This window comes from Eptesicus fuscus, chromosome 11, assembly GCF_027574615.1.
Source record: "Eptesicus fuscus isolate TK198812 chromosome 11, DD_ASM_mEF_20220401, whole genome shotgun sequence".
In the NCBI taxonomy this organism is placed as follows: Eukaryota; Metazoa; Chordata; class Mammalia; order Chiroptera; family Vespertilionidae; genus Eptesicus; species Eptesicus fuscus.
This window is the reverse complement of record NC_072483.1, coordinates 10,863,039-10,883,749: the sequence shown is the minus strand read 5'-3', so window position 1 is coordinate 10,883,749 and position 20,711 is coordinate 10,863,039. Positions and strand designations below refer to the sequence as shown.

Sequence of the window (20,711 nt, the reverse complement as noted above, 5' to 3'; positions counted from 1 at the left end):
GCTAGGGCCCACAGTTACACACACTCCTAGAGAGGAGTTTCAAAGATTAGGCCTCTACCAACATCAGGGAAGCAACCCCAGAAACTTGGGTAATTCAATACCAGAGAGAAAAGTTCCAGATGCTGGAAAACTTAGGCCCAAAATAGTAAATTCAATCAGGTAAAAGCCAACCAAGCTAATTCCAATGAAGAAATTCAAAATAGCTTTTCTTTTCAATGGTTTTATAAAATAGGCACCATTCATACCTGCCATATTCCAAAAGTGTAGCATGGATTCGAGATTCTTCATCGAGCAGCTCCTCTGCCCCTTGTTGCCGTTTGTATTTTCGACGGGGCTTGTAAATATCCTAAGAAGTGTACAAGACAGAGTAATTACCAAGTGTGAGAAGTCTTTCACACTGAACTGGCTGCTGAATGTGAACAACCAGTCAGGGAATAGGTATTGTCCCCATCATAACAGCAGGCACTCAGGGGAGCCGCCTTCAAAGAGTCTGCTCCTTCAACTTTTATATAGGTAGCAAATATTTCCACCCAATCTATTGCTTGTCAACTTTGTTATAACTTGGTGTTTTTTGTCCTAAGACATTTTAATCTTTTATGTAGTCAAAATTATCAATCACTTTATATCTTACTTCCTATCCAGGGCTTGAAAAAAAGTTGTCTGTTACTTTTGTAGGTTATATTTAGCCTTTTCATCTATTCATATTTTGAGTGTGAGTAGGCATAGTGAAAGGTAGGGATTTTTACACACACACACACACACACACACACACACACACACACACACACAACTTCTAAACAAGTATGTGGCATGTAGTAGTATGTACTTCATAATGTGGGTCTTCACCCCCAGATGACCTGGGTTGTCATTCTACCCTAAATGAATGTTCTTGACTGACAAGCTGGCAGTCAAATAATACCTTAACAATATTAGCTGAGGCCTCTGGGTCCAGGTAGGTAGTTGTTTATACAAGCAAGGTATTCTAGTTGTGTGTCCCTGTATCTTGTTTCTCCACTGTGAGAGTTCACCACATCTAATTTCTACCTGGACATCATCAGGACAAGCAGTACTATCAGGTTTCTCCAGATAGTGACATTTTTATTCTAGTTAGAATTGTTTCCTCCTTGATGTTATTTTTTTATTCTTAAATATTTCAAACAGAAAAAAGTTCTTTCTGTAACATATACTATATAATTTCAACAGTTTTGTGGAAAAGGAATGGAATAGGGTCTGAGATGATGCTAGAGGGTTGTTCTTATAGCTTACGACCACAAATATTTCCTAGTTTGCTACTGGTGTCTACACGAACAGGAAGCTATAAATAATATAAAACAGATTTATGGGGAAATGAAAATATAATGAATCAATATGACGTCAGTTACTGCGTATGCTTTAAATTTCCACTGAGCCCTATTATAGCTCTACTATTATAGCAGTACTATATAATTGGGCTTAACTGCTATCTTCCTTAGTTACCATTTATAGAGTCAATGACCCAAGACAGGAAATTGAATTCTTTTGAAAAAAAAAAAAAAAAAGATTGATTCCAAAACAATATACTGAACCAACAGCTACTAGGACCTTTTATTCTTCCAAACAATGACAATGTTAGCTTCTGTTTAATTATTCCTTTTACTTTAAAGCACCTCATAAACATTTTGCAAATTATAATTACCCTAAGATAGAGGCAAGGCAGATGCTAGTACCTCCACTTTACTTCTGAAGAAGCAGAGATTAAATAATGTTCAGGATTGCTAGGAGAATACTGGGCCTGGTTCTAGGTACTCTGCTGGCCACAAGGTTTTCCCATTATACTAACTTGGTTCTGATGGGCATTCTAGTTACATATCTGCCATTTCAGCTGAGCCCTCTCATGGATTCCCTATACAATCTGATACTGCATATGAATCATTACAATGACTTGGACCTAATAATAATAGTAAAACTGACCTAAAAGCAGAGGTTCCAGGCCAACCAAAAACTATTACCAAGTCACCCTTTAAAGCAACAGGAGTCAGGAACACTGATGTCTAGTCCTATCTCGTACTAACTAGCTGCATGACCTTGGCAGTTCCCTCAGTGGGTCTGTTTCCTCGTCTATAAAATGAAGACTGGATTACTAGGTCTTGAAGGAGACTCTCAGTCTCTCAATCTTTGTTATTTTAATCCTGTAAAGATAATGACTTGGGCCCTAGCTTGTTTGGCTCAGTGGATAGAGTGCTGGCTCAAGGACTGAGGGTCCCGGGTTCGATTCTGGTCAAGAGCACGAACCTTGGTTGCAGGTGCCAACCCTGGCCCTGGTCAGGGCACACGTGGGAGGCAAACAATCGATGTGTCTCTCTCACTTCAATGTTTCTCTCTCTCTGTCTCTAACCCTCCCTTCCACTCTCTCTAAAAATCAATGGGAAAATATTCTTGGGTGAGGATTAACAAACAAACAAAAAAGATACTGACTTGGTAACATAATCTCATCAATAATATAAAGTGAGATTAATTAAAAAAAAAACACACACCCATGCTTTACACAATTGTGCTCTTACAAAGGCATGCAAAATCAACTTCTCTTCTGCCATTATTGGAGTAGCAACAGTAATGGCTACCACTTATTGAATGCTAGGGATGTGCCAGGCATTTAATACCTGCGTGTGCTATAGCCACCTCATGATCCTATCTTTTTACTTGATGAGCCCCTGATCTGTGGAATCCCTGACAACTGTAATGTCACTTTCACCTCAGCTCCTAGAGTTCAGTGTGGTTGGTTCATAGTGAATCCTCAATTAGTCTTACTAAATGAAGATATGGAGTCAGGCAGATGGGGCTTAGTCCTGACTCCATAATTTACTACCTGTCTGATTTGGGGCAAGTTACTTTAACCTCTGTGGCTTCCCATCTGTAAAATAAGTATAAGCAGAGGTTGTGAGGATTAATTAATTAATTAACAATACCTGACATACAGTAAGGGCTAATATACATATTTTTACATACAAATGGATATTATTATTAATAAAATGAAGCATCATTTAAAATTAGGGAAAGCAACACAGCATATCCAACCAACTGGTTATTATTTGTCATGACAAATGCTGTTAGGAAAATTCTTTAATAGCTTAAAGACTGTGTTGATAAGTGAAAAGAAAAACCCTACAAAATTACATTTAAAGTATAATTCTAATTCAGTATAAAAATGCATATTAAAAACATGGAAGAAATACATGACCATCAAATGTGGCTGCTTCTGTGTTGTGAAATCATGATTGATTTTCTTCCCCTGCATTTACCAACCTTAAAAAAAACAAACTTTAAAGAATTTCTAAACTGAACACTTATTTCATAACCAGGAAAAATGTACTATGTCATGTCATGTGCTCTTTTTCTTCTTATTACTTAATACTGCTACCCATTTTGAAAACAGTGTCTGGCTGCAGAGTATAACTACATTAAAGGTTTTTCATTCCCTCCATTTCCAAAATGGAATTGATTAAAGATACAAATTACAACTATAAAGTGAGAGAGACTTTTTTTGTTCGTTTTAAACAAGTACTTCATGTCTTTCATCATCAAATATTGTTCTTGGGAGACCACACACTTATTTATTTTTTCCCCATACTTATTCTTAAAGTGAAAAATGTGCAAAATAACACTCTACATTATTTTCAGAAGAGAATTTACACCCAGGCATTGAGGCTTCGTTCCCATCAGTTCAGGTAGGAAAGCTGAGGGTGAGGTTGGGGGTGGGCTGACAAGATTCTGCTGGACTCTGGCCCAGAGTGTTTTGAAAAGGCCCAAAGCTCTCCTCTGCCTCTTGCACGGGGGAAGTGGACACATGTATGCAGTCCTCCATGTCAAGAAACACTGTATGGTGACAAAGGACATTCCAGAGTTTCCTACACAAAGCTCAGAAGCTATTGTGCCTCTCCAAAGCCACCAAAGGGGTGATAATCTCAGTTTACCATCTCCAGTTCATCATCTGCTTTTTTTGAGTTATGCAAAGTTTACATCTGCCACTGGCACAAATGAGGAAGGACTTCGGGTTTCGAAAATTTCTCCATTAAAATGGGAGCTAAGAAAAACAGAGTGTAGTGGTTGTGGCAAAGTCTACCCATGAATGGTGGTGTCCAAATATGGAGCACACAGACAGGCAGGGCTTCCCTCACACCCACCAGAGGTTAATCAGCTCCTGGGCAACCCCAGCAGACAGACACCTCAGGCAGCAGGGCTTGGTGATTTAAATCAAAGCCCTATTTGGAGGCTGTGAGCCTATATGCTTCTTTTACAGATGGATCAGGGCAGGGGAACTTACTGAGAGGTCAACAACTGTCTTGATGGCCTTTTCTTTCCTCTTTATGAAGTCATCATCCTGTACAACAAAAAACAGGGATTAAACAAATCTTGTGTGAAGACTGAAACTCAACTGGACTGCTCAGAAATCTGTCTTATAAACTGACTTCACATAGTAACTTCACCTGAAGAAGTCTCAACTTTCTAACAAATTGAAACATATTGTGTATTGGGAAATAGTTAGAGCCTCTGCAGGTCTTAAAACAGATTCCTATAACCGGTAAGAAAAAGGGGAACTGTAGGTGCAGACAAGTGTTCTCATTTCAAATGCTTATGAGCTCTGAAATCTTGGGCAAGTTACCTAATCTCTAAGCCTCAGTTTCTCCATCTGTAAAATGGGACATCATTGCCCATCTCAGGGAGCAGTTGAGAGGATTAAGGAGTAGAAGGTATGTGATATCCTTGGACTAGAATAAAATAAGGATATGATGGCTATCAGCTATTGTTGTTGTTGAGATTATTATTAAACTGTTAATATAGGAATGTCCTAGGCAGGTGGTCTCTCAACTATACAAAAATATACTCATGTTCTTGTAATTTAAGAAAAGTTCTGGATCAAGTACCAAAATGTAAACAAAAGGACAAAATTGTAGGGCTTTATACTCAGCGCCCCCAAAAAGAGACAGCTCAAATGAATCAGGAGGCCCCATTTCAATGCGGACCCAGTAGAGGCAGAGATGCCATGCAGGGGATGGGCAGGCAGGGCAGCCTAAGCTTACTGAGCTTCTTCCCAGGGAGGCTCTAAGTATGCACTCATGGTCTCAGCAGACAAGAAAAGTAAAAAACTAACCTCAGGGAGACTGTAGGTTTTCTGGAACTGGGAAATAGAGTAGGAGCGGATGTAGTCACCCATCTCTTCTTTTGTTTCTATAGCTCGCTTCACCAGCCACTGGGGGAAGAAAGTTAGAAATGTGAGTAAGGATGAAATACCACCATGGTGAAGGTCAATTCAGAGATGGCACAACTCGGGAATCCAAATCACCATATTTTAATGGACCAGGTGATGAGAAATTATCAACGTGTACTGTCCTAAAAAACCCATATGAGTGATGGAAATAAATGGAAACAAAGCCACCAACTGGGCATCTGGATGCTAAGACCCAGTGGGACCTAGAGCAGAGGAGCTGTGCAGGAGCTTTAAAGCCTCACCTCAGATCCTCAGGACTCAGTTTCCCTCTCTGCATAAAGCAGAGGTGAAGCTGTGGGAACACATGAAATCACAAGTACTAGAGTGCTCTGTAAGTACCTGAAGCACAACACAAACAGAGCTATTTCCCACAGCCAACTGGTTCTAGCAGATCTTAATGTAACTTTCTCCTGGGCTGCTTGCACCACAGACCAGAGAATAGGGAAGAACCACAGAGAACACCTAGTGTAACTCCTCATTTGACAGATAAAAAAAATCCCCCAAATATTGATTTGAGAAGAGGGTGTACTGAGTAATAGCCCTAGACTATGGGTTAGTTTGGTACTCACATTTTCTCTCTTAATCCACACATGATAAAACAGTTGGTACTGGCTGCGTTTTACAAAACCTGAAGCTCTGAAGCCATGTAATTTGCCCACTGATCCATAGCTAGCAAGTCACAATGCTGTGAGTCACAACTGGGAGAGTCTTCCACATCGGAAGACTGGACATATAGATTTTTTTATAAACTAGAGGCCCAGTGCACGAAATTCATGCACGGAACGGGGGTGGGGGTGGGAGTGGGTGGGAGTGTGTCCCTCAGTCCAGCCTGCACCCTCTCCAATCTGGGACCCTTCGAGTGATGTCCGATTGCCCGTTTAGGCCTGGGATCGGGCCTAAATGGGCAGTCGGACATCCCTCTCACAATCCAGGACTGATGGCTCTGAACCACTTGCCTGTCTGACTGCCCCTAAACGCTTCTGCCTGCCAGCCTGATCACCTCCTAACCACTCCCCTGCCGGCCTCATTGCCCCTAACTGCCCTCCCTTGCCAGCCTGGTTGCCCCTAACTGCCCTCCCCTGCCGGCCTGGTCGCCCCCAACTGTCCTCCCCTGCAGGCCTGGTCACCCCTAACTGTCCTCCCCTGCAAACCTGGTCGCCCTTAACTGTCCTCCCCTGCAGGCCTGGTCGCCTCCAATTGCCCGCCCCTGCTGGCCCGGTCACCCACAACTGCCCTCCCCTGCAGGCCTGATCGCCTCCAACCGCCCTCCCTTGCAGGCCTGGTCCCTCCCAACTGCCCTCCCCTGCTGGCCATCTTGTGGCAACCATCTTGTGTCCATATGGGGGTGGCCATCTTGTGTTGGAGTGATGGTCAATTTGCATATTACCTCTTTATTATATAGGATGTTTCCCAGTTCTAATGAGCTGATATGCAGAAGTAGCTGCTCTTCATTTTTCCCTACTTAAAACTCCAGTTAATTAACACACACATGCACACACCCACACCCCATAACCTTCGGAAGATCCAGGTGCTCTTAGGTAAGAAGCGAAAGAGCAAAAAAGGGCCTTCGCTTCTCCTGCCCTGGCTCTTCATTCATTCTCTTTATTACTAAAGAATATTATGGAAAGGGATCCCATCTGTCAGGGTTGTCATTCTCTTTCCAGAGCAAGCTATTACATCTCAAAAGCAGTTCTTGGATAACAGTTGAGTTTCCCCAAGGGCGTAGCCAAACTTGGCAAAATTTAGCTACCTAAGAAAGTGGAGACATAGCATATGACAAGCTGTTCCCACAGGGCTGGAAAGAATGCTTGCTCACTGAGGGGGCCAGCTCAAGTAAAGGTCACATTTAGGAAGTAAATGTTTAGGAAGCTGCCCAGGATAGGGGTAGCTGCAAGTAACTGTATGAGGAATATTCTTTTGTTAGTATCTTCCATTTATTTCCATTACTCCAAACAATGACCTCAGGTAATGACTAAAATCCAGAAGGAGGGCAGAAGGTCAGACAGCATTCAGAATTACTCTAGTCTCTTACCCGAATCCCATGCAACACCATGGCCCAGGATAACTAAGGAGGCTGACTCTTCCTCAACTCAATTTTGCTCTGATTTCCTTCAGATGGGGAGAGCCAGTTTCTGGCCTTTCATACATGTTTCTTATTCAGATTTACCTCTATTGATCAGATCTATACTGGAGTTATTACGTGGCTGGATCCTGGAGAGTGTGATCAGATAAGGAAAGTAAAGCCTGTTGAGTTATAGGATTCCCTGAGAGAACTGAATGCTCTGTTTTGGAGTTCCCAGTATGAAGGATTATGGAGGGAACTTCTTAGACAACCAAGCTCTGCCACAGACCAACCATTAGAAAAAAATACCTACCCTCACAGGATTCACATGTCCTTATGGGATAAAAGATGTGACCTAGAACTAACAGTGGCTGGAAGTTAGATGGTTTTCCTCTTGGCTAGCATTCAGAATGCATTACTACTATAGCTTCCCTATGTGAATGTGGGGAGTGAGCCTCTAGAATCACAGACAATGAATTCAATGGTTCCCAATCAATGGTCTATGACTGTTCTTTCATTGGTCACCAGCAAAACAGGAAAACACTATAGGCATGTGGTGAGTTTTTCATAATGCTAAAGGTATTAAATTTGAAGACTTGTTCTTAGTCTGAGATTGGGGTTAAATGATACTTCTTCTAGGAAATGATAATCAAAGTAAGGCAGTTATTAGTTTAAAAAGCATCCTTGCCTACCCTAGCTGGTTTGGCTCAGCAGATAGAGTGTTGGCCTGCAGACTGAAGGGTCCCAGATTCAATTCCAGTCAAGGGCATGTACTTCAGTTGCAGACTCCACACCGGCCTGGCCCCAGATCCTGGTTGGGCCTGTGCAGGAGGCAACCAATCATGTGTTCCTCTCACATCGATGTTTCTCTCTGCCTTTCCCTCTCTCTGGAAATCAGTGAAAAAAGTATCCTCAGGTGAGGATTAAAAAAAAGAAGAAAGCATACTTACCTGGAAAAATACAGGTGCAACTGTCAGTCAACCTCCATTTTTGCTTTTAAATTTTACAGGTCCATGAAATGAAGAAATCTAGTAATCACTAGCCTAGGCTCTCATATCAAGACAGAAAGCTCTCCAGCATTCTACTCACAAAACGGAACTGTTCATTCAGACACTCAAATGCCCAAACTAGAGAAGAGCACTTCCCTTTCATCCCTTCTCACATCTGGACTAGATTTTTTGTCCTCAAAGTTCCAGCAGATGGTTGAGTAGATCTAATCACTAGAAATACAGGCTTCTGGGGGTGGGAAAGGCAACAACTTCACAGCGTAATAGTGTTTTAGTAACAATCAACACAGGGTCTTTACTTTGTTTTCACAAAAAGAATTAGGTATCCTTTCCTTGAATCAGAGAGACAAAAGTCTACCAAAGATACAAATCAAATTTTGAGTACAAGTCTTAGGCTCAAATTTACAAATTTCATGGTATGTGATTTGAAGTCTAATGCAGGGAAGATTCCCAGTAACAGTAATAACAACAGAAACAACTATATAATACTTATTTAAAGCACTTACTAAATTGGGCCAGTCCTTCAGCCAAGTGCTTTACACAAAGTAACATAATTCTCACCCTATCAAGTAGGTATATTATTATTTCTACTTAACAAAGTTAAGTCTTTGCCTAAGATCACACATCAGAGCCAAGATTTGAACCCAGGAAATCTCGAGTCCATGCACCTAAACTATATAACCTTGACACAGACTTAGAAGATGTTTTTAGCCAAAGCTGCATGGCTTTCTCCTTGCCGGCTGCATGGATGGAGTGGGAAAGTACAAGGCTTGGAGACAGAGCCTTTAGATTGGAACCTTTGCTTTGCTACTCTGCCTGTAGGCAAATCAATTACCCTTTCTGAGTCTCACTGTCCTCAAATGTTAGACTGGGATTATAACAGAAGCTTCAAAGACTCTATCAGGATCAGATGCAAAGCACTGTTCACAGCACAGGCAACAAAGGTGAGTCCCTTTGCTCCTCCTCTTTCCAAGCGCCTGGAGGGGAGGCACACAAGAACTGCAGAGAATACAGGGAGCTGTATAGCACGAACCACTTAATCACAGAGTCCTGGGGAAAAACTGAGGTGATCATAAGCCTCCCGACAGACATTTAGTCATCAAGTAAGACTGAATGCCTACAAAGTGCCAGACAGTCCATGAGGTGCTGGAAGCACAACAGTGAGCAATCAGCCATGGTGCCTGCCCTCATGAAGATTTCAATTGGATGGAGAGACAGATAAATAATCACACACTTGAATATACACGGTACAAACTACAGTAAGGGTTATTCCTGTAAAGAAAGGGAATGTGGCCATATGAATGGATATGGCAGGAACATGTTCTAGACTATTGGGTCAGAGGTAGCTTTCTTGAGGAGGCTTGGTGGAAATGAGGTCTGAATAAGTATGAATTAAACAGAAAAGAAGAAAAGGGAAGAGCTTTCCAACTTGGGGGGAAAGGCCCGTGACAGGAGGAAGCATAATAACTATGAGAAAATCTGAAAGTCAGAGGAACTAAAAAAGAAAGAACAAAGGAAAGCAAGGAATAAGGCTGGGTAGGTCGGAAGTGACCAGAGCATGGGGGCTGTGGCGTCTTATCTTTACCAAAAGGTCAATGAAAAGCAACTAATGGGGACATTCAGAGATCAGGTGACAGTGAGAAACTAGGGGAGGAGGAGTACCAGCGACCTTCTGAGGATGACATCAGGAAACATCATGTTCTGCTGCCACCAAATCCACACCACACCCATTAAATCCAGGATCTAGGCCAGGCAGTCTAGGAGTCAGACCTGTTACAGGAATTCAACGTTCAGAGGACAAGGAACCACACCGAGACTCTCACCTGAACAACGGGAAATATGTGAATAAAATCCATCCCCTGGATCTGGTGAGGCTCCAGCTGGTGTGGACACTTCATTCTTGGCAGAACAGAGACAATTTTTTCTGATAGAGCTCTATTTGGAAAAAACAACAAGCAAAGAGTGAGAACACACTAAGTGGCTCTTATGACATCTCTCAAGTCTGGGCAGCATTCCAGAAAAATCTGAGGCTTCTCAATGCCAGACCATGACCAAGTTTCTCCTGGCTGACTGCAAAATTAGGAAAAATAAGCACAATTTAGATGTGTGCATGTAAGGCCACAAAACTGCCTTCATCCTTTATTCTAAACTGTGTGCTTCCTACTTTTTTATATTAAAATATTTTGATTCTTTATGAAATCATGGTGATGTTTGAAATAGTAGTTATTATTTTTTAACACTGTTACATGGTAAAATAAAAAGTTATCAGTACCCTATGTTCTTTTACATTTCATTTTACTGACATACTTTTTCCAAAAGTCTGGGAACCACTGGGTTACACATTTAAAAAATTGTTGTAAACGTCAGGCAAGAAATAATTACTAGAATTGTGCCAGGTCCAGAATAAGATGAAACATGGTGCCACAAGCTCAAGAAAAAGTTGGGAGTTCTCTACTCTGGTACAAAAGTATTTTTAAAATAAAAAGTAGCCTTTAATTTTTTGATACTCTAAAATCCATGGTAGATTTGAGAGAAGCATGCATCCTCACTCTTTTTTTTCCAGAGAGAAATTTCCGACTTCTCCTGAGGGACACTGATCTCTCTCTAACACCTTACTGTCAGTCTTCCTCCTAAGAGGCTCTGGGAATAGGAGGGGAAGAATCAGGCTCCCAGGTCTAGAAGCATTCTTATCTCAGTCAGGAGGTAAACCTCCACCTGCTGGAGAGGTTTTTCCGTTCAAACAGGGCCTGGTTGGGACAGTTTTCTGGCAGGAGTGATAGAGGGACTTGTGTAGAAGTCCATTTTACCACAGATTTAAGCCTCCTTCTCTAATCAGACGATATTTGATCTCCAACAATCTTTGTCTATCATAATTGAATCAGAGGAGTGAATAAAGGTTATTTAGTGGTTCTGCTAAACCCCAAAGCCATGGTACACAGATCAGGAAGCTTGAGAAACAGTTACAAGGCATGGGCCTGAAGGGACCATATAGAGAAATGGGGCTTTTGGCTCAGCCTACATGGATAGTTTAGGTTATATCCCCATTTAAGAACCTTAAAAAAAATCTTAGCCAGTTATAGCAAATACTAGAGGCCCGGTGCACGAAATTCGTGCACGGAGGGGGGTTGTCCCTCAGCCCAGCCTGAACCCTCTCCAATCTGGGACCCCTTGAGGGATGTCCGACTGCCCGTTTAGGCCCGATCCTAGGGATCGGGCCTAAACGGGCAGTCGGACATCCCTCTCACAATCCAGGACTGCTGGCTCCCAACTGCTTGCCTGCCTGCCTTCCTGATTGCCCCTAACCGCTTCTGCCTGCCTCTCACAATCCAGGACTGCTGGCTCCCAACTGCTTGCCTGCCTGCCTTCCTGATTGCCCCTAACTGCTTCTGCCTGCCAGCCTGATCACCCCTAACCACTTTGCTGCCAGCCTGTTTGCCCCCAACTTCCCTTCTCTGCCGGCCTGGTCACCCCTAACTGCCCTCTCCTGCAGGGTTGATCACCTCCAACTGCCCTCCCTTGCAGGCTTGGTCCCTCTCAACTGCCCTCCCTTGCAGGCCGGGTGCCTCCCAACTGCCCTCTCCTGCTGGCCATCTTGTGGTGGCCATCTTGTGTCCACATGGGGGCAAGATCTTTGACCAAATGGGGGCAGCTATATTGTGTGTTGGAGTGATGGTCAATCTGCATATTACTCTTATTAGATAGGATAGAGGCCTGGTACAGGGATGGGGGCCAGATGGTTTGCCCTGAAGGGTGTCCCTGATCAGGGTGGGGTTCCCTTGGGGCGTGGGGCGGCCTGAGTGAGGGGCCTGTGGTGGTTTTCAGGCCGGTCATGCACCCTGGCAATGCAAGCAGAGGCCCTGGTATCTGGAATTTATTTTCCTTCTACAATTGAAACTTTGTAGCCTGGAGCAGAGCCAAGCCTGGGGCTCCCTCTGAGGCCGGCTGGCAGCCATTTGTGTTGGGGTTATAATTGAAACTTTGTTGCCTTAAGCGGGTGGGCCCGGCCAGGGTGTGCGGAAAGCTTTGCTTCCTCTGTTGCCGGCAGCAACCCTGGCCTGCTCTCTCAAGCTCCATTCTGCCGCCATTTGTTTGAATTTGTTTACCTTCTATAATTGAAACTTTGTAGCTTGAGTGGAGACTTAGGCCTGCAACGGCTGGCAGAAAGCTTGGCTTCCTCTGTTACCTAGGAAACCTTGCTCTCTGTGGCTGTAGCCATCTTGGTTTGGGTTAATTTGCATACTTGCTCTGATTGGATAGTGGGCGTGGCTTGTGGGCATGGCTTGTGGGCGTGTCGGAGGTATGGTCAATTTGCATATTTGTCTATTATAAAATAGGATTGTGGCCTTGTCTACAAGTATAGGACTCTTTGCTAATGGACAATGAGGTCACCAGGTCTTACCAGTTGCTTCATATTCAGTAAGTTTTGGGTCCACCAGAAGTGTTCCCGGTTCAAATAAATCTTGTACAACTTTATCTTCCTGCAGTTCCATAATCCTTTCCAGGAAACAGACATTCTTAAGACCAAAATCTAGCTCAGGCCTGGGTGAGAGCAATTATTGTCTTACTTATGTTCCCTTAGTATGTTTCACCTCCTCAGTCTTGGTAGGAACTAAGTAATCTAGGGACAAAAGCTAAATAGCTCCCCAGGGAACGGTCCCTGGAGAACACACTACAAAAACATTTATATACAGAAAGTAGCTACACAAGGTGGGATCAAGGTTAAAACTGCAGAGGGAAATAGCCACATCCCAGCTCCACTGATCTGTAATAATATCAAGCGCAATGTTAAGAGAAAAATATTAAGACTGATACTCTACTGACACATGCACAGAAGGTAAGGAATATTCACCTCACAGAATGGAATCATACAGGAGGTGTGATTTATCCAAAAGGTCTGAGATATGAAAGAAAATTGTCAAATGGCCCAGCCACTCCTGTAGCCCCTCCTTTCTGAGCAGCTTATGGGTCACGTGCTTCCTTCTGCCATGAGATATGTGCCCTGCCCCAGTGGGGCAGCCCATGGTCCAGCTGTTCCTGGGGCTCAAACTGAATAATTTAGTAGGGAAATATTAACAAACCCATTTGGCATCATCTAAGGCTCTCTCTCTGATAAATTTTATTTTTATCTCTATAAGACTTCTATACCTTGAAACTTGAGAGGGGAAGAAATGGGTGCTTAATTGGCTCTGCTCTCCAACTCCAAGCTTAGCAAATGAAAATGATTACCAATGGCTCTGTCTCCTTGTCCAGGCAGGTTTTAACTATTTATACATGTGGGGGCCATCTTTCCTCTTATCTTTTGGTTTCCTTATCTTTTGGTTCAGTAGGAGAAAAGCTCCCTCTAGTGGTACAGATTTATGCGTTTGAATAAGGTTACAGATTGCCCTATAACCAGTCAAAATGTGGCTGGGACCCCAAACTACAACCAGTGTGGGGCATGCAGGAAGCAGCTGATCAATGATTCTCTCACATCATTGATGTTTCTATCTATTTCTCCCTCTCCCTTCCTTCTCTGAAATCAATAAAAATATATTAAAAAGAAAAAAGGAAAGAGATAACAAGTGCTGGCAGGATGTGGGGAAAAAGGAAACTTTGTGTACTATTGGTACGACTAGCCACTATGGAAAAACAATATGGAGGTTCCTCAAAAAATTAAAACTAGATCTATCATATGATCCAGCAATTCAATTTCTGTGTATATATTAGAAAGAAAATCACTATCTCGAAGAATTATGTGAACCCCCATATTCATTGCAGCATTATTTATAATAGCCAAGACATAGAAATAACCTAAGTAATCCAACAGATGAATGGATAAAGAAAATGTAGTATATACATACAATGAAATGTTACTAAGCCATAAAAAAGACAGAAATCCTGCTATTTGCAACAATATGGATAGCCTTGAGGGCGCTGTGCTAAGTTAAAGAATGGCAAATACTATGTGGTCTTTCTTAATCGATCTCATAGAAAGAGAGAACAGATTGGTGCTTAGCAGAGGTAAAGGTGGATGAAATGGGTCAAGGTGGTCAAAAGATACAAAGTTCCATTATAAGATAAATAAGTTCTGGGGATATAATGTATAGCATGCTATTTTATCAACACTACACTGTATATCTGAAAGTTGCTAAGAGAGATCTTAAAAGTTCTTATCATAAGGAGGAAAAATTTATATCTATGTGAGATGATGGATGTTAACTTGTTGTGGTATTATGTTACAGTGTATATAAGCTCAAAGCATTATGTTGTATACCTTAAGCTAATGCACTGTGATGTGTCAATTATATCTCAATAAAACTGGAAAAAAGTTTTTTAAAAAGTGTTAGAAATAGCCTGAACACTGAAATGACTCTTACTAGGTGTACCAGTTAATAATGCGGATTTTTTTTTCAATAGATGGAGTTACACATATGTTGATATATATGTGATTTGATATGTATGCTATTTTGTTGTATTGACAGCCAGCTTCAAAACTTCATATGTCAAATTTGCTGAAGGTGTTAACATCATAGATATTTTTACACTTAAAAATGTCGAATTTCGTGCCAAAAAAAGAGCATTTGCGGGAAGTTTTAATTCATTACTTTATTTTGAAGAGAAAGTTATCGTATACTTTGGGAAGCTTATGGTGAACATGCTCCATCTCAAAATACTTGTGAACGTTGGTTTAAATGCTTTAAAAGTAATGATTTCAATGTGAAAGACAAAGAACGTCCAGGTCAACCGAAAATGTTTGAAGACCAACAATTACAAGCATTATTGGATGAAGATGCGTGTCAAACTAAAAAACAACTTACAGAAACATTAAACGTTGCTCAGCAAACAATTTCTGATCATTTACAAACAATGGGAAAGATTTTAAAGGAAGGAAAATGGGTGCCACATCAACCAAATGAAAGACAAATGGAAAACCAAAAAGTCATCAATAAAATGTTGCTTCAACGCATGAAAGAAAGTCTTTTTTGCATCGAATTGTGACTGGCTATGAAAAGTGGACTTATTTTGAGAATCCCAAACGCACAAAATCATGGGTTGATCCAGGTCAACCATCAAAATCGACTTCAAGGCCACATCGCTTCAGAAAGAAGACAATGCTCTGTGTTTGGTGGGATCAGGAAGGTGTGGTGTATTATGAGCTTCTAAAACCAGGTGAAACCATTATTACTGATCGCTACCAACAACAAATAATCAATTTGAACCACGCTTTGATTGTGAAACGACCAGAATGTTCCAGAAGACACGGCAAAGTAATTTTGCTTCATGATGACACACCATCACACACTTCAAAACCAGTTAAAGACATGCTAAAAGGTCTTGCCTGGGAAGTATTAACCCACCCGCTATATTCATCAGACCTTGCTCCTTCAGATTACCACTTGTTCCCATTGATGGCACACGCACTTTCTGAGTAGCACTTCAAAACGTACAAAGAAGTGGAAAATTGGGTTTCTGAATGGTTTGCCTCAAAACAAGAAAAGTTCTACTGGGACAGTATCCACAAATTACCTGAAAGATGGGGGAAATGTGTAGCTAGCGATGGACATTACTTTCAATAAAGCACTTTTGATGTTTCTCTTGAAATTATCGTGTTTTCTTTGATTACAAAATCCATCATTATTAACCAGTATACCTAGTATATGCTACCTGTATATGCTACTTGGTTTATTTCAGTCCATTTTGTAATCTATAACTGCAATATTACCTGTTGTAATGAAAATTAAAATAGTACAGTGTCTAGCACAACTTCTGGCACATAGTAGGCACTCAAAAGTTACTCTCTTCTTTTTTTGGCTCTTCCATGGCAAACCCTAACAACTTACATTTTTTGACCTATTGTAGAGTTTTCTTGAAAGAGCAAATCAACATCTACATCAAAGTTGCAAGTGGTAATGCACCAAGTCATTCCTCCTACCACCTGCAAGACAAAGAAAATACGTGTTTTCTCTTTCTAGCTTGGGGAGAGGGGAAGAAGTCAAAGGTAGTCAAAATATAAATATATTTTACAGACTCAATAAACATACAAAATTATGTATTGTTAGAGAGAGTATGTATGTCCTGACATCATCAACTACAATTCATCTAAGATAGCACTGCTGGATGAAACTTTCTGCAATGATGGCAATGTTCTGAACCTGCACGGTCCAATACAGCAGCTGCTAGCCACATGTGGTTACTGAGCACTTGAAATGTGGCTAGTGTGACTGAGAAAGTGACTTTTATTACTAAATGGACATAGACTTACTTTATACTGAAGGAGACAGACATTAATTCTTAGGTGAGAGAAGTCTTAAACCAGTTTTGAGTAGTGCTAGATTACAGAGAGATTATCTGTTTAATAGACCAGACACATGAGTAGCAAAACTGACATTTTGTGGCTCATTACTTTATTTTCATATCTCTAATTTTTTTCATCTACTTAAAGGAGATGTGAATTCTTGCTCTACTTTCCCCACATGATTTCTTTGAAATGCAAATGAGACTAAGGCTAAAAATCCATTTTGAAATTAAAAAAAAAAAAAGAATCTTACTTCTGGCTGTGCTTAGACCCATGTGAAATGCCTAATAACATACAGATTCCAGGCCCCAGCCCAGACCTACATGACCAGAATTTCAGTGGGTGAGGCCTAGACATCTGTGTGCTGAAACAATGCAGTGATTCTGTTATGTGAAGGTAGAACTGTGGCCCGCTGGAGCACTCAACACTTTTTTCCACCAGGAAGCTTTCCTGGCCTGTCCTGTCTGATCTGGATGATTCATTTCTGTACTAGAATACAGTTCACTGCAGTAGTACTTACTGCATTATGCCACTTATTCTATGCATGTTGGTATACTTGTCTCCTTTCCCTATGCTATAGAAGTCAAGGCCTTTGAATACAGGGTGTCTGTCTTACCTCTGTGCCCTCAACACCTATTACTATGCATTGAGCATAATAATTGTTCAAGATTCTGCTGAATTAAACCTCACCCCATAGTGACTTCTCCCTCCTCCAAACTAAGCATTTACCATCCATCCACAGGAAACCTGAAAATTGTCTGTGAACACACTGATTTGGGATGGCTCCTTATTAACTCAGATTATTTTATTTTACGTAAGTTTTATCTTCCCACCCAAACTGTAAGTTCCTTGAAATGAAGAACTATTTCATTAGCTTATTTGCATTTCCCAAAGTTTCATGCATAGAAAAGGAATTCAAAGTGTGTCTACTGATATATTATTATTTTCTTTTAATAAGAAACACTTCCATAATAAATCTGAATAAGGAAGAAATGAAAACATGGACATGGAGAAAGGAAAAATACAATCTCTTCTTCCTTTCCATAGTTAACCATGCCATCCTGACAAAAAAATGGACTAATAGTTAGAAATATGTCCTCTTACCTTATCAAAAGGTGACAAGCCTTTAATTCTTGCCCTGAAATACCCAGCTGCAACCAAGAGCTCCAGAATTTCAGTTAACTTGACATTTTGTTCTTCATCTTCTCTTGTTTCTACCTAAAACAAAAGGTGAAAAGCTGTAAAAGCTACCTTGAATACAGAAACACCAGATTTATCTCCTGATACCACAACATTGTCAGGTGACATTGGCTATACCAGTGGTCGGCAAACTCTTTAGTCAACAGAGCCAAATATTAACAGTACAACGATTGAAATTTCTTTTGAGAGCCAAATTTTTTAAACTTAAACTTCTTCAAAATAGACTCGCCCAGGCTGTGGTATTTTGTGGAAGAGCCACAAGCAAGGGGCCAAAGAGCCGCATGTGGCTCGCGAGCTGCAGTTTGCCGACCACGGGGCTATACCATTGCAGTCATGAAGGCGCATGGCCCACAGTGCTGCCACCAGAGTTTCACAGAAGAGACTCCCCAGGTGTCTCTTCTAATCATCATAGGTGAGGGCAGAAGACACAGGTAGCATAGCCTATTTACCTGGTGCTGAAGGAATCCAGAGAAAGGAAGGTTAAGGCATGCTACCACCCTGTTCTCTAAGACATGGTGTACTTTACAGGTTTCTCAACTAGATTATAAATTCCTTACAAGAGGAACAAGGTGGTTTTTATTTTTTTTTAACTTCATACTCATTTTGGTCCATATTATTTTAAAGAGGGTCAAGAACAAAGAATTCAAATATGTATGCCTCTCCACACTTCTCTTTTTGTTCTCTAAGACAAACATAAAGAAGGCTTTCAACTCAGAAATACTAAAGGGTGATTACTGCCATATAACAGGACTGCCTTAAAAATAATAAAATCACCTAATATCCTATATAATAAAAGCCCAGCGACCATAACGGCAGAACGACCAGAATGACCGCTCGACCAGTCACTATGAGGTGCACTGACCACCTCTTGGTCCCTCCCCCCAGTCCACAGGCTCTGATTGCCCGATGGTGAATGGGGACCCAAGGGTGGGTGACGGGGGATGCGGGTGGTGCCAGGCCAAGACCCCCACTCCGCCGGTCGCCCTACACACAGAGGGCGACCTTGGCTGGGGTAGGGCTGGCAGGCGGGTGGGAACGGCCAACCTCTTGGTTCCTTCCCCCGGCCGGCAGGCTCTGATCCCCTGATGGCGAACGGGGACCCTGGGGTGGGTGGCAGGGGATGCAGGCAGTGCCAGGCCAAGGCCCCTGCCCCACCGGTCGCCCCACACACAGAGGGGGGTCACGAATGGGCGGGACTGGCCAACCTCTTGGTCCCTCGCCCCCTGGCAGTCAGGTTTCAATTGCCCAATGGCAAACTGGGAACCCAGGTGGGTGGCAGTGGGGGCAGGGCTGACTGCCAGCAGCTGGAGAAGATGGCCCTAATCGCAGGCTAGGCTTAGGGACCGTACCCACGCACGACTTTCGTGCACCGGGCCTCTAGTACGTGATATAATAAAAAATTGTTAAATTTACAGGGTGGGGCAAAAGTAGGTTTACAGTTGTTGGTATGGAAAATAATACAATAAATAATAATACAAGAATAAACTCTGTGTTTCGTGTACTCACAGCTGTAAACTTACTTTTGCCCCACCTGGTATATCCTATCTTCACTACCAGGTGTTTATTTACAAGTTAAATTTATCAAAATATTTTAATACTTTTGCCTCCATTTATTTTAATGAACTGTGTCCCTTTCCTCTCTTGCGTCACTGCCGAAAATAAAAAGCCAACCGTCTCTATAAAACACCACCAAATTATTCTGGTTCAAATCTTTGTACCCACCACTTGGGACTACTCTCTTACTCAACAATACCTGTTAAATCTTCTTTACTAAGCATCTCACATTAATCCTCCCTTCCTTTTTATTTATACTTCATGCCAGGACTATTGCAACTGCCTCTCAATCTTTCTTCTCTGGTAATCTGTCTTGTTCATTCATTCCTAAATCACAGCTTTTACATCATTACCTCGTTAGCTCATCCCCCAGCCCTCAACATTAATGCATCATACACTGTCTATAAGATAAAGTCCAAATGTCTTAGTTTGGCATCCTGATTTTTGGCTACAACCTATCTTTTCAGCTTCATCCTTCACCTCCCCCCACGACAATCCTGACATGGCTATGACCAACCTCCTTCTCTTAATATCCTCTGATGACGAACAAACATCAGCAAATTCTAGCTCCTATTTGTTGCCAAAGCCGGCAAATACAGCCTGAAATACCCATTTCTCTGCATTTATATTTTATTTATATTCTGTCATTCATACAATTAAGTAACAGCCTCTTTTGAGTGACATGCCTGGTGTTAATGAACATGCCTATCTTTCCAATTAGACTATTATATTAGCTGTTTCAGGAAAGGACCCATAATATTCACCCATATTTACTCCTCTGTTATGAAACAGCATTTTGGCTTCAAAAACACACTTATTATAGAATGACATGCTCAATCATTACCTAAAGTGCATGACCTAAGCCATTCACGTATGAGCAAAATGTTTTAATAGTCATGACACTGATGATGGAAAGTCAAGTTTATTTTGAAGTACAAACTGCTAAAAAAGGGAGTATACTTATTAACATACGGATATTAGTTGAACAAGGAATTATTAAAGTGACTGTTAATGCATTGAAATGGGGGTGGAGGTGACAACCATACACTAGTAATCATTTAACTTAACTCTCAGATGACCCTGGTCCAGCCTGTCCAATATTTTGAAGATTAGCATTCACCACCTATTAGTGGACATGTATAAATAAGGTAATATTAATTATTCACACCCTCTCTTCCTTGGCAACAGATCTGTGATGGGTGAAACTCAAACAGAAGAGAAGGTAAAGAGCAGTCATGGTTCACAAAGGTAGAGCAGGGGGGAAATGGGAGGACACATACAAGTATTTTCTTCAAACTCCTGGGATGTAAGACAGGTAGCCTTCATTTGTTCAGTCATCATTTATCATAAAAACACTTCTAAGAAGAG

General features: G+C 41.6%; 1 protein-coding gene across 2 annotated transcripts in view; it reads right to left on the bottom strand.

Moving 5' to 3' along the window:
- Positions 1-20,711, bottom strand: part of CCDC93 (coiled-coil domain containing 93) — a 91,754-nt gene that overhangs the window by 68,902 nt on the left and 2,141 nt on the right. For both annotated transcript variants that reach the window (XM_008143458.3, XM_054723224.1), the window contains exons 2-7: positions 17,694-17,807; positions 16,135-16,229; positions 10,138-10,249; positions 5,129-5,227; positions 4,301-4,357; positions 246-346 (exon numbers count right to left, since the gene is read on the bottom strand). In XM_008143458.3, coding sequence (XP_008141680.1) covers positions 246-346; positions 4,301-4,357; positions 5,129-5,227; positions 10,138-10,249; positions 16,135-16,229; positions 17,694-17,807 — 578 coding nt within the window. The remainder of the gene's footprint in view (positions 1-245; positions 347-4,300; positions 4,358-5,128; positions 5,228-10,137; positions 10,250-16,134; positions 16,230-17,693; positions 17,808-20,711) is intronic.